Source organism: Nannospalax galili, unplaced genomic scaffold, assembly GCF_000622305.1.
Source record: "Nannospalax galili isolate Female #2095 unplaced genomic scaffold, S.galili_v1.0 scaffold54, whole genome shotgun sequence".
NCBI lineage: Eukaryota > Metazoa > Chordata > Mammalia > Rodentia > Spalacidae > Nannospalax > Nannospalax galili.
Window position 1 is genome coordinate 8,102,279 of NW_008341028.1, and position 14,475 is coordinate 8,116,753.

At 42.2% G+C, this 14,475-nt stretch overlaps 1 protein-coding gene across 8 annotated transcripts in view; it reads left to right on the forward strand.

The window, feature by feature from the left end:
• Positions 1-14,475, forward strand: part of Map2k5 (mitogen-activated protein kinase kinase 5) — a 277,836-nt gene that overhangs the window by 198,811 nt on the left and 64,550 nt on the right. For all 8 annotated transcript variants that reach the window (XM_008836355.2, XM_029565020.1, XM_008836356.3 and 5 more), the window contains 2 exons: positions 11,304-11,330; positions 11,641-11,673. In XM_008836355.2, the coding sequence (XP_008834577.1) occupies positions 11,304-11,330; positions 11,641-11,673 (60 nt within the window). The remainder of the gene's footprint in view (positions 1-11,303; positions 11,331-11,640; positions 11,674-14,475) is intronic.

The following is a 14,475-nucleotide window of genomic DNA, read 5'->3' on the forward strand; positions in this document are numbered from 1 at the left end:
AGCTCTTTGACCTTCCTTCTTTTGGCCTCAGTCTCCTCACCTGAAGGGGAAAGGTCTCCACCCAGATATAGCCATACACACTTGCTTCAGGGTCCCAGAACAGCTCTGCTTTTATCTGATTATTTTCAAATGCACATTTGTTCTCTTTGGGACCAGGTAAGATGAGCACTCTTTCCAGCCTTCTTGCTGTCCCTCTTGGAGTTTATTGAAACCCAATATACCTGCTTCAAAACAGAAAAGAGTGAGCTAAAGCTCTAAAACAAAAGTCAAACTTAGTGTGGTGTAATCTAGATCCTTGACCTCTTTGCTCCACACATATTTCAAATTTATTTTATCATCAAGGCAGTGAGGCACGTGACCATTGAAAGATTATGTGTGACTATATTTCCCGATTCCTTCCTCAACCCACATGAACCACGTATCGGCTGTAGCTGCAGCTTTCTCAAGAACCAGTGAGGCAAACAATGTTATCAAATACTGGGATTTTTTTAATATATATGTGGAGCCTAGGTTGGTGAAACAGTCTTTCTTGTAATGCCTAAAAACATTAACTGGAGTTGAGAGTAGGAGAAAAAATCTTAGAAACCTATGGAGCCCTGAGCAAAAAAGAAGCACAACTTAGGGTAGCTGTGTTTTGTCCCAGGACTGGATAACATTTAGAGGGGTCCACAAGCCAGAGCTTAAGCTTTAGCTCTCCTGCTAGCCTCAGGGACCTTCTATAAGTCGTTTACCTTGGGGACTAGCAATTACGTCTTATCTACCTTTTGGGTTCTAGAATCTAGTGCAGTGCAGAGAAGAATTTGATAAATATGAAATCAAGTCAGGTACGTGGTGGTGCACGCCTTTAGTCCCAGCACTGGGGAGGCACAGGCAGGCAGATGCCTGTGAGTTCAGGGCCAGCCTGGTCTACATAGTGAGTTCAGACCAGCTGGGGCTACAAAGAGACCCTGTCTCAAAAAGACAAAAAAAAAAACCATGAACTCAGTGCACTGGTTGTTTAGCTCAAGCCAATTTTGCTTTTAGAAGGAGCTAAGAATCAGACTCAGTCCTGAGGCTTCGTATTCATCACTTTGTCCCGTCTCTTCTTCCAGGCCCCGCACTCCCATTCTACCATCAACATCTCTACCCAAAAGATAAGCCTTTCAGATGGCCATAAGCCCCCCTCACCAGGTGAATTCAGACAGCAGCAGAGAAGGAAGGATTCAAGAATCAGATAGAGGTGTGACACTGTCCTCAAAACCCTTTGCACTCTTTCAGATCCCAGAAGTCTGTGATACTGTGTGCTCAACAATGCAAATATTGTCCTCTCGAACAAATAAAAGGCTCATGCTGTTTCTGTGGGTCCCAAGGAAGAGGCAGCAGGTAGCAGCTTTTTCAGACCTGGATGGTTCTCTAATTACTATAATCACTTTTTTTTTTGAGACAGATTCTCCCTGTAGTCCCGGCTGGCCTCGATCTACAGAGATCCTCCTGCCTCTGCTTCCCGAGTGTTGGGATTAAAGATGTGAGCCACCATGCCTGTCCACTCATTCATTTTGACTTTCTAATACTGTGTCTATGTTAGACACATCAGAGATAGAGTAGTATTTTTTTTCATCTTTGTCTCTCAATTGAGCCAAATATAGGATATTGCTGCCAAAAGTTGAAAGTACTTTTAGCCTCCATGAGTTTCCACTACACGATCCAGAAACTAACCCAGTTAGGGCAAAGTGTGTTTTCAGGAGCGGGAGCCCCATTTCCTGGGGGAAACATGCAGTAGTCTCCCCTTTACCCAATCATTTTGCTTTCTGCTTTCAGTCAACTGTATTCTAAAAATAATAAATGGAAAATTGCAGAAATCATAAGTTTTAAACTGAACTCCATTGTGATGGAACACCATGCCATCACCCCCCTCCCTGTCCCATTCTAGGTGTGAATAAATCCCTTTGCCTTTGTCCAGCATATCCATGTTATATTACCCACCTGCCAATCTCCTGGTAAATGTCTTGGTTATCAGATCAGGTGTCACAGTGCTGTGCTCAGGTAACTCTTATTCTACTCAGAGTCCCAAAGTAATAGAGGAGTGACACTGTAATTCTGCTGTGTCATAGGGGAAGCCATGAAGTACTTCCCTTAAAGGAAAGGTGAAAGTGTATCAGAGCTCTATATGAACAGGTCAAAACAGGATGTGTAGGATTTTAGGCATCCACTGAACGTCTTGAAGCATAGCCCCATAGACCTGAGGGACCATCATATATATGTGGGATCACAGTTGGATGAAGGTGGCCATGATGATGGAAGATGTGAAATCATGCCTGGGTCCTTCAGGCAGTTTTGAAAAAACCAACTCAAAGTCGCCATCACCACAGGAGAATTCAGAGTGAGAAGTCTGGTCTTGCTTATTTGGGTGGAGCTTGACCCATCCAGTGTCTCCCGGCTCTCTTCTTAGTAGGCCTCCCTGGCCCAGGCTGCTTGTGGCTGCAGGGGCTCTTGGACTAACCTGCTTCTGCTGGAGCAGGCATGAGCAGCTGCTTCCCCACAGGCACCCAATGGCTGTTTTTGTATGCTCTCTATGGCTGTGTATTTCATTTTACAACTGTCAGGGCATAAGAGGGAACTCAAGCACAGACCATAGAGGAATGCTGCTTACTGGCTTGCTTCTCCCAGCCTCCTCAGTTACCCTTCTTATAAACCCTGGGGCCACCTGCCTAGGGAATGGTACCACCCACAGTGGGCTAGACCCTCCCACATCAACTAGCAGTTAAGAAGATGCTTCACAGGCATGGCCGTAGGACAGTCAGATTGGGGAAATTCTTGAGTTGAGGGTCCCTCTTCCCAGGTGACTCTAGTTTGTGTCAAATTGACAAAAACTAACCAGAACAGGTTGTTTAACTCCCTAAGCCCAGGGGATATAGATACTCTTACTAATTCAGACCTGGGCTCCATGCCCCATCCTGTACCTGAGGTGAAGTCATCTTGCCATAGCACAGGGGCTGTAGGGGTGGGGAATGTGACCAGAGTGTTGTTATTATGCAGGGTAATACCGAGGGCACCCAGAACTGCAGCTGTTCCTAGGGAAGGGAATAGGGTGCTTATTCAGCACAAAGAACACTGAAGACCTGGCACCTGGCTCCAAACTCGTGAAGAGGACTTATTTGAAATTAAAAAAAAATAAAAGGCCTTTCTAACAATTTTCTGTGCTGATGGCTCCTGCAAACATGCTGAACATTCCTAAAACCCTCCAGATTGTGTGCAAGAAATTGACAAGCCCCAGCCCCACACAGTGACGCACAGCACAGGAAGAACAGGCACTCTCCATCTGCCCAGGGACAGCAGCAACACGACAGGAAGCAGGGTGGCTATGGTGGACAGACTAAGCCTCGATCTGGAAAAGACCTAAGAGTTCCAAGAAGGTTGTGCTGAGACTTGAGTGTGTTGAGCACAGCTGTAGATCTAAGAGAATGCTGGCTGTCAGGATGCAAGTGCCTTGAGCCAGGAGGCTAGAAGAAGAGAAAGGGCCAGTGATCCCATTCTAAGCCAGTCTGTTAGGAAGACAGTACCATCATGAGGTTCTGTTCACTTCAGAATAAAACTAAAAAGAACTTTCTAGCAGTATAAACTGCCTGAGATAGAATCATTGGAACTTCACTGTTGGATGTCAATCTGTCTGGAATATTACAAAACAAATCTCCACATTGGGTAAAGAATGGGACCAAGTGAACCCAGCCTTGTTCTGGTTTCTATACCATGGGAAAATTTGTGTTACCAGAGATACAAACTAAAGGATAGCTCCAGAAAACCCCTTTCTAACATCCTGGCAGATTTAAACTTTACTGTAGCAGGTTTATTTGACCATGAAGAGTGGCATAGTCCTCAGGCCTCACTCAGGAAAGGCCGCACCCCCTTCTCCTACATACACATACACACACAGACATACACACAAACACACCTGGTAGTCGTAAACTGGATTCTGAAATAAGTTTCCCTTCTTTTAGAACAAAGAAAGGAAAAAAAAAGTTTGAGACAGAAAACTGTCTGAAGTCGTCAAAAAGGAAGATAATGTACACCTTGGCCAGACCTATACATGAGGGAAGAGATTAGTTTCATAATTCACTTTGACTATTTTGCATTGCAATTCTAAACCTCTACTTTTCTCACAAAATTCAAGTCATAAGATCAATGAGGAGGATTTGCTGTGGCTCCTCTCCACATACTCAAGCTAGAATACAAGCTATATCAGTGTTAAATACACAAAGGGTAATGTAGAGACTGGCAAGCAGGTCCTGTGTGTGCTGCTAACTGGCAGACCCAGAAAATGAGTGATGTTGGGCTATGGTTTGGCACAGCAGCTGTTGTATTTTCTGTGGAAACACATTGTCCTTGATCCTGAAAAGGCTGTGAGAGCCACGTGCTCTAATTTATGGCCTTGTGATTTTCCGTCTGGTCCAGGCTGAGCTACGCCCTCCTCTAGGCACCTTAAAGCCTGTCTGTCCCACCCAACTCTTGGCTAGCTAGTTTTTGTTTTTCAAAACTGGTCCCTCCCAAACATAACCCTGGCTGTAGTATGAGCTGTGGCTGAATTTAGTAACTTATTTTAAACTTTTTGGGGGTTTTTTGGTTTTTTATTTTTTAATTTTTTTTTTTAATTTATGAGTATGCGTGTATTGCCTGCATGTAGGTTAGTGCACCCGTGTCGTGCAATGCCCGCTGAGGTCAGAAGAGGCTGTCGGATCCCCTGGAACTGGAGTTACAGACAATTGTTAGCTGCCATGTGGATGCTGGGATTCAAACCTAGGTCTTCTGCAAGAAGAAACAGTGTTCTTAACCATTGAGCCATCTCTCCAGCCCCATATTTTAAACTTTTGTTTTAATCAATATTTATTCAAATACCTTTTGGTTTTGGTTTGTTTGTTTGTTTGTTTTTGGTGGGGGGGGGTGTTTGTTTTGTTTGTTTGTTTTTTGAGATAGGGTCTCACTGTGTAACCTGGCCAGCTGGGAACTCACAATGTAGACCAGAGATCCACCTGCCTCAGCCACCCAGGTGCTGGGATTAAAGGCGTGTGACACTGTGCCTGGCCTATGAGAATGAATCTTAGAATGTGGGGTCAAACTGACTTTCTTCTACCCTGTTCAGGACCTACTGGCTAAATCCACTTAAGACTTAACATTTGTTTTAGACCTCATACAAGTCTCACTTTAGACTGGTGAACATGATAAGAACTTGAGCAAGGACAAAGACTGGTGACTTGGGAAGATAGGATAGCATAAGTGTATTATGCTTATTCATGTTCTATTATTAGAAACAATGTATATTATTTATTTATTTTGTCTCATTGCATTCGGTAAACTAGTACTTAATATTTCCACTCATAGTTAAGCTAAGTAAATTTTACTCTATTCCTATTTGTAAATAGTCATTTAAAAACTCTTAGTAGTAGAGCTGCAGAGATGGCTTAGTGGTTTAGAGCACTGGCTGTTCTGTTCTTGCAAAGAACCAGGTTTGGTTTCTAGCACCCACATCGTGGCTAACAACTATCTGTAATTTCAGTTCTAGGGCATCCAATGCCCTCCTCTGACCTCCGTAGGCATTGTACAACACAAGTGCACTTATACACACGTGCAGGCAATACACTCATACATATAAAATAAAAATAACAAATAAAATTTTTAAAAAACTCTTAGTAGTACAGTAGTAAACTCTTAGTGGTACAGTGGTAATCTCAGTGATACAATGGTAAACTCTTACTGGTACATTGGTAGACTCTTACTGGTAGAGTCATAGACTTACTGGTAGGGTAGAGTGGTAAACTGTTAGTGGTAACAAGGCAACAGGTCAAAGCCTATGGAAGTAAATTTTACCTTTACTGAAGGCTTTTTGAGTTTAGACCCTTTGTTTTTATAAGCTATGACGGACTAGAGGTTGTATGTCCCTACTTCTTAGCTCCTAGCACAGTGCTCATGCTACAACCATTTCCCCCTGGCATAGGCAGAAGCAGGGCTCCTGAATGAGAAGCCCCAGCTCCAGGGAGGTGTCAGGCTCCTCTCTTCATCCCATCACCATGCAGACCATGGTCCTGTGTCTCTTTCATCCCATCACTGAGCAAACCACAGTCCTGAACCCCAGGGCAGGGGGCCCTTTCCAGGCCATGCAGATCTGGCTGGAGTTCCACAAATCCTCTGGTTCTCAGGTTCATTCATTTTCCTCTAACAGTCAGTCTTCTGAGTCAGGCTGTATCTGTGCCACTGGACACTGTTCTACTCTGTACCTCAGTTCCCTAAGGTCAACATAACTAGATTGAACTTGAGCATCTCTCAGGTTCTTTCCACTTGAAAAATTCTTTAGGTCATAATTCTTCATTTAGAATATAAAAGTACCAATTTATCATAATCCCTGTGTACGTTTAGCCCAGGCTATAGTTGATGCATCAGACTTGAAAAGAGAATCTTTGCAAAATACCTACAATTCCTTGTGCTTGAAGTTAAAAATGAAATAAGGATAGAGTTCAACACTGAGGACTAGAACACGTTGCAAGTCACACAAGAAATGAAACCACTTTTCTTTACAAATTCCAACCATACCAGGTAATTTTATACTTCATTTTTTTTTCTATTTAAGAGACAATAACACAAGCTTGAAAATCAGTAAATATGTAAAGAGAAAATTTGTCAACTGATATTGGAAGATGTGACCCAGGTCACTCATAAATCTCTCAGACAAGAGCTGCAGGGCAAGTTATCATTTCATGGAGCAAAGAAGAAAATGAAAGCGCTCACTGGCATCTTCCTTAAGTCACACAGGTGGATCCATCCTAGTTTTCTGATTGTGCCTCTGAATATAATGTAAGCAGTCTGCCAGCGAAATCTGTTTTGCTGTTATGTGCAGACGGAAGCAGAAAGTGAAACTTCCAAAATTGCTTTTTCTCGCCAACACTGTTGACTAAGTCATTGAGGCCCTACAGGTGAACCTTTGCATTGACTTTTTCCTTTCCAGGATCATTTTCCAAAGTCACAAGACATGCTATAGGAGTTTGTCAATTGTATGGTCCAACTGTATGGTCCTTGCAGAGAAATACATGGTAAATGTTTTAATACAGTAACAGTACCTGGCCAGTACTGTGGTAGCTCTTGTTCTTCCCCACTTGAACACATGAGCATGTCTTACATCAGAATGAGGCTGAACTCTCCCATTAGTGTGGCTTTAAATCTTGAATCTAACCACTGACAAAAGAAAAATTAAACTGCCCAGAAGAGGGAGGAGGTTCATCTCATTAATGTATCAAAACACCACTAATTACAGAGACTGATTAGCACAGAGTTTGTCTGGAGCAATTATGTTCTATTCATTGTCCCAAAGTCCTAGTTAGCCACAGAAACCACTCAACACGAGTAAAATGTACAAGCAGGAGCGTGGGCTTGGGCAAGTCAGTTATGAAGAGCATTTCATATATTGCAAGGAGCAGGCCATACATCAGCTCTAACAAGGTGACCGTGCGCCCCTGAACTCTGCTCTCACTGCCAGGCTTCTGGAAAGGCAGACCCAGAATAAAGAGAGGTGCTCACAAAGCTGACATCTTTCACCCAGTTAGTACTACTTTCAATGTGCTATAAAACAAGAGGCTTCACTTTTTCATGAACTGTGTGTGAAAACAGAGGCAGTGGCTGGAGGTTGACTTTGTTTGGATCTGGTTTATGGTTGCTGCACCCCGACAGTAATATGATCTTGAAAAAGGTAAACAACAAAGAGTTTAGCAGTGAAAAATACGCCTAATATAAATACAGCCGAGTGCATGGCAGTTCAGAATTTGAAAAATATGACTGTGGCATTAAATTTTCTGGTGGAATTAACAGAGGAACAGAACATAGCCTTTAAGGCAATATATCTGAGATGGGGGAAGGAGATCATACATCTAACTCGTGGCCTGTGTGGCACCCATATAAAGAAAAGCACAGTAGCTTTATTTAATTGAGAAAATGAATCAATTACAATGATGTTACATCATCAAATTCTTGTGAAATGGAAGGCATAAGTCACCTCATTGTGTAACAGTGTTAAAAAGTAATTGAGTATCTTAAGGGTTTTGAATCAATTTCAGGTACTGGCATGCTACCTTAATACAAAATTTATGAAGATGATATCATATAATATGTTGCTATCAAAACTGTGTAATAAAACCCGGGAACACCATTTCTCTCTCTAAAAACCTGGAAAAACTGGATAGTTACAATACCATAAAGAAGACAATGATTGCTGCTCCTTTCTTGTAGCAAGCCCTGAGATAGTACATTTTTAATTACATGTATTTATTTGTTTAGTGTGTGTATGCATGTGCATGCACACGTGTAACACAGTAGGCATGTGGAGGTCAGAAGATAACGTGAGTTGCAACTCTCCTTCCACCATGTGGGTCTCAGGGATTGAACTCAATCATCAGTCTTGTTTGTAAGCACCTTAACCCACTGCATCACCTCACCAGGTCAATAAAGTAAGAGATGTTAAGCTATTCTGCTTTTAACCCACAGGACGGGGCAAGGTGGAGACATTCCATAAGAGCTAAGGTCATGAGGAAATCCTCCCCCCTCAGTCCGTTTGGTTCACACGGCTCATGTTACTGGAGACCTGTCTTGTAAACTGTCCCTAAGCCCATTTCAAAGCAGCTCATAGAATTTTTTGCCACGTTGTCCTCAAAGAATGTTGTAATCTCCCTGACTCTTGGAAATTTGTGAGAAAACATTCTCTTTGATGTCAAAAATGGATTTCCAATGCTTTGTGCATTACAAACAGCTCTGCTGTGGATGTGGATAGATCTTACTAAGACTTGGCATGAGGTTCCTGTGTGTGCATAGAAGCAAGGAAAGAAAAACAAACTCAATTGAAGTGACCTGGGCTCTTGGAGATTTTCCCTTGGTGGTGTGGCTCATTCTGAATTTCTAAAATCCAGGTGTAGGTGAGCAGTTCAGCCTCCCCTCACAGAGGGAATCTGTACCTGCCAGCTTTGTCTGGAGTCTAACTGAACCTGACAAGAACAGTAATTCAGGCTAGTGTCAAGCAGGAACTTACAGAGACTGAGAACCAGCCTGGACCCGCCTTCCCAGGGTCACTGCTGAGGAGGCAGCCATGAGTAGCTTGCTCAGTCAGCCAAGATTATGCACAGAAAAGCCCCTTCTAAAACACTCAAGCTGCTTGGTGTGGTGACGCACACCAGTAGTCCCAGCACTTGAAGGTGGAGCACTAGAATCACAAGTTCTAGGCTAACCTGGGCTATATAGCAAGACTCAGGTGGGCAGAGGGGAGCTCAAGCATTAGGAGGAAGTATCTGCTGATCAGCCATGTTGGTGCAAAAGAAAAGCATAAGCCCACTGCCACCCTGGAGAAGCCCAGTCCACAGACCTGCATGCCAAGATGAACTATTAAGCTCCTCTACCATGCCAAGTATAAATGTATGAAACCCAGTTGAGTTGTTATTAAGGAGTGTGATGATAATGTGCAGGTATTATACAAGGAAAGAAGAGCTGGCAAGACTTAGCAACAACAGACCCAGGCCTGTGACTTGGGCCTGGTTTTCCTGTCATAGAGTAGAGAAGGTCATCCCCACATACCTTAGGGTTGGTTGAGCAAGAAAGCACTTCTCAAAAGTATCATTAAGGGGCTGAGGAGATGGCTCAGTGGGTAAAGTGCTTGCTGCACAAGCATGAGGATCTGAGTTTGAATCCTTAACACCATGTAAAAGCTAGGCCCCACGGTATGCATCTGAAATCTCAGCATTGGTAGGGCAGAGACGAGCACGTCCCATGGGGCACTCTAGGTTCAGTAAGAGACTCTGTCTCAGATAATAAGGTGGAGGGCAATAGAGAAAGACACATCGGCCTCTGGCATCCACAAACACACATACTACACACAAGCATGCATGCATGCACACATACCCCTGTACACATATAGACCACACATACATACTTGCATATACCACATACACGTGTGCATATACCATACACATATACATGTATATATCAGACACACGTATACAACACATACATGCACACTATCATTGAAAACATATAAAGGATACTGGATTGTAGCTCAGCAGTAAACCACTTGCCAAGCATATCTGAGGCTTTGGATTTGATTCCCAACACTGCAAGAAAAATGATGGAAGGGGACAGACAGATGGCTCAGCAGTTAAGAGCACTGGATGCTCTTGCAGCAGACCTGGGTTCAGTTCCCAGGTGGCTAACAGCCATCTGTAACTCCAATTCCAGGGGATCCGATGCCCTCTTCTGACCTCCTCAGGCACTGTACAACATGGATACAGTTACATACATGCAGTCAATACATTCATACACGTAAAATAAAAACAAGTATTTTTAAGAAAAGAAAAACAAAGAAGTGGAGGGACATATGTGGAAGGATTACTCTTTCCATCTATTCTGACTAGCTGGTTGGGGCTCATATATCCCAGAAAACACTTGACCCATCAGTAACAGTATTTGAGCCCTAAAAATTTCCTATTTATCAAATGCAAGACCCAGGACTCCTTCTTTGCTGGGTTTGTATATACTAACTATAGATATGTGTCTGGTATTTTGACTACTAAGTTGAAGTTGATTAATCTTGTCACATTTGGTTAACTTCCTAAGCAATCCGGCTGCCAGTGTTAGAGGTGAGCAGCCTGCCTGCAGAAGGCTGAAGAAGATACACCAGCTACACTCCCTGAGAAGCAGTGTAAAACTTCATGCTTTTGATTTTTCCCAGAGAGCCTTGCTGCTCTAGAAATAGACTGAGGAACTTTGAAAAGGGTGGAGTGTTTACCCCACTCCCAAGTTCCAGGCAAATACTTCAACCACATAATTAAAGTTTCCTTCACAAAATAGAGGATTGTGAGCAGACACTGGCAGGAATCCAAAATTCTAATTTCTGACTATGATTTAATTTCAATTTTAAATAAATCGGTTTTTAATTTAAAAAGAGTGAGCTTCATAACATTAGCGATGATTGCAACATTAAGCCCAGTGTTCACAATCCAGCAATATAAAACATTATTTATATCTGAATCGTAAACAGCCTTTTGAAATGGATTATGGTTTTTCTCCCTATTCTAATACAACCTGGAGGGTACTAAAAAGTGTTGTGTGAAATTAACATTCTGCTGACTTTCGCCTATAAATGAGAAGCGAGCTATTAACATTTGTGTATTTTCATTATGTAAATTGTGTTAACACATGCCCACAAATTGCCACCAGCAATGCAATAATTTTCTCTCAGTGATCATAATGTGTCCAAGTGAGTCATTTTGATTATGACATGCTAATTACATATTGCCTTTTTTCAGATTCAGAAAAACCAGGGATCTTTAATGGTAAGCTTTATGAGTTCAGAAAAAAATTCACTTTTCTTTTTCCTGATGGCTGCTTCCTTTGCATGCTTGAATGCCTTGTTTTAAACTTAGCAAATTGCATTTTGAAGAAAATGCAAACCTTTAACTGCCTGTATTAGATTAGGTACCATTAGAAATAATAGAACATCCTGAGCATCAGTGTTTTTATAAGAGTTTGCTGTTGTTGATTAATCTTGCTATATTTTATTGCATTAATGATTTTTTCTTTCCACTCCACTGTAAAGACATTGCACAGAGCTAATACTTTCTCCTCTCTTCTTCCCCGTTGCAGCCTCTCCAGCTTCTGCAGTGCATTGTTGATGAGGTGAGGCATCGTCTTATGTGCTTTCACTCCTAAAGTCATTCCTAATGGTGTGGAAAGCTTATATTTTGTTTCCTAATGAAGCACAATGCCCAACATCCTTGGAGCAAGTTGTGTTGTATGCTCTGAGCTGTGTTACGTGAACTGGCCTTGTCCTGAATCCCCGCTCAGGCTGAGAAGCCCTGCAAAGACAGACTGTCCCACAGGCTGGTCCTCAGAGATGTCAGAGGCCCTAAATACAAAACACGGTAATATTAATTGATCCTCTTTTTGGCCAGATGGGGATGGAGCTGGAAACTAAAATGATATCACTTTTTCCATAAGAGATATTTAAAGATTTAGTAGATAGGGTCAGAATTGAAAGGCTAACAAAAACCTGGATAAAATCTGCCTTTCTTTTTTATTTACTCAAAGCATACCAGGGTTTTAAAAAGACGGGTGAAGATATTCAAAAGCTCTGGGTCAACAGCTGAGCTTTAATTGCCTCATTAAGTATTTTCTTGAGAATATTCTTTTAACTTCTGGAGTATTCTAGTATTCCAGTAACTAGTGTTCAGAGTTCTCTGACCTTGATCCTCCCCTCCCCCAAGTCCCACTGTCCCTGGGCCTCCATGATGCTGATATGCCTTCACTCCTTCCTCAACTAACTTATCCTACCTCTTACCTGACTTTAAACTCTTCTTTTCTGCACAGTGGCAGTCCTACAGTATGCAAGGCTCTCAACCAAGACACAGCAACATTTTAAAAACCTGAGCATCTTAGCAATGTTTATTTTTTAAAACTTTAATCTTACAATATTTAGAGCACTTAAATATAGGGAAGAGAAACAATAAGTGATTCCGATAGGAAAGTTTAGAAGGAAAAAAACCAAACAAACAGTAATTCATAGTTATTCTTCTCAATTAAACATCTGCATAACCAGTTATGAGATTTGGGAGAAAAAATAAAGATCCTCCTAGGAAAAAAACAAACATGCACACACATCACAATAACAGTAAGAATGGGACTCTCACATCCTTAATGGTTGCATCAGTCAGTCCACATATCCCCCTGCAAGCCATAAACCACATTGGTGCAAAAATGAAGGCATCATCCTGAAACAAATGTAGACTCCATTATCTCAAATATCAGACAGGCCTCCTGGATCTAATAGCTCATCAATATCTCTGTCATCCTAGAGTCCAAAACCATCTTTTCCCTACCAGAATCCTCCTAATTAAGCTGATCTTCCTAAGGTCCGCCTTCCAATTTTGCTTGGGGAAATGCCCAGGGAAACTTGGCCCAGGCAGTCAAACCCACAGCCTGTGCCCGTTTCCTGGACTCCACCATTACTGGTGTGCCTGGGTCCCAGGAATCAGATCATTCAGGTATGCGCATGTCTTCCTCAGTAATAACACACACATAGAGCTAGAGAGCTTAATCTGAAGATTTTATGGCTCTAATAGATATGTCATTCAGTAGTTCAAGAAATAATGGTTGCTGTAAGCTTAAAATGACTTGTTTAACTTGGATAAAAGAAAAAAGAAAGATAGAGCTGGGTGGGTGGTACATGCCTTTAACCCCAGCACCCAGGAGGCAAAGGCAGGTCGATCTCTGTGAGATGAGACCAGTCAGGCCTACAAGGAGACCCTGTCTCAAAAAAGATGAAAAAGAAAAGAAAATACAAATAGAACTTAGTATTCCTATTTACTCCAAAGCCATATTAAATAATCTTTTGTGGGGCTGGAGAGATGGCTCAGCGGTTAAGAACACTGGCTGTTCTTGCAGAAGACCCAGGTTTGAATCCCAGCACCCACACGGCTGCTAACAACTGTCAGTAACTCCAGTTCCAGGGGATCCAACAGCCTCTTCTGTCCTCCTTGGGCATTGCACAACACAGGTGTATTTACCTACGTGCAGGCAATACACACATACACATAAAATAAAATTTAAAAAATAAACAATAAAATAAAATGTGTTTTAAAAATCTTTTGTATAAAAACTTAAGAAGTTGACATTGTCTTTACTAAAACCAAGTTGATCTTGAAACCAGGTGATGCTCTATGACAAGATCACTGGGAAAGGACCAGCCAAATGAGCTGTCTTATGCCCAGTGTATCATGGGACCAGAGAACATATCAGTCAGGTCCTATGCTCACTGTGCCTGCCTCTCTCTCTCTCTCTCTCTCTCTCTCTCTCTCTCTCTCTCGGAGGGGGGGTGACTTGCTCATGCTGTGCTGAGTATTCCTTGTAGAGCCATCCAAGGACTAAGCCCATCAGAATTAGCTAAAACTTGAAATACTACAAAGACAATACTCATATATGAAATTCTCAAAAGAAAAAAATTTAATTTAAATTTTAAAAGAAAGATTAGCTACCCAATCAGGCGACCTTAGCTGCATCTGAGGCAGGGGCTAAGGATATACAAGCCAAGAATGCCTTAAGGCACCTCTTGCCATTTGTGTGGCTGTTCGGGAAGTCACCGAATCTATATTTGAGTGTGGACTTTTCAGGGCAGCCATAAATTGGCGGGGTTGGGGGGGCGGGGAATGCCCAATCTTCTGTAACTAAACCCCTACCCTATGTTCTGTTAACAAGCCCAATAAAGTAGTTAGGATTTTCAAAAATAAATAAATAAAAGATTAGCTAAGGCTCATTAAAAATGAAGAATGCAAGCACCTGCCTATAATCCTAGCACTCTAAAGGCTGAGGCAGGAGGATTGAAAGTTTGAGTCCAGCTTGAACTATTGTAGTGGGACCCTGTTTCATGTTTAAAACCAAAAACAAAAGCCGAGTCCTGGAGCCAGATCACTGAACTGGACTTCC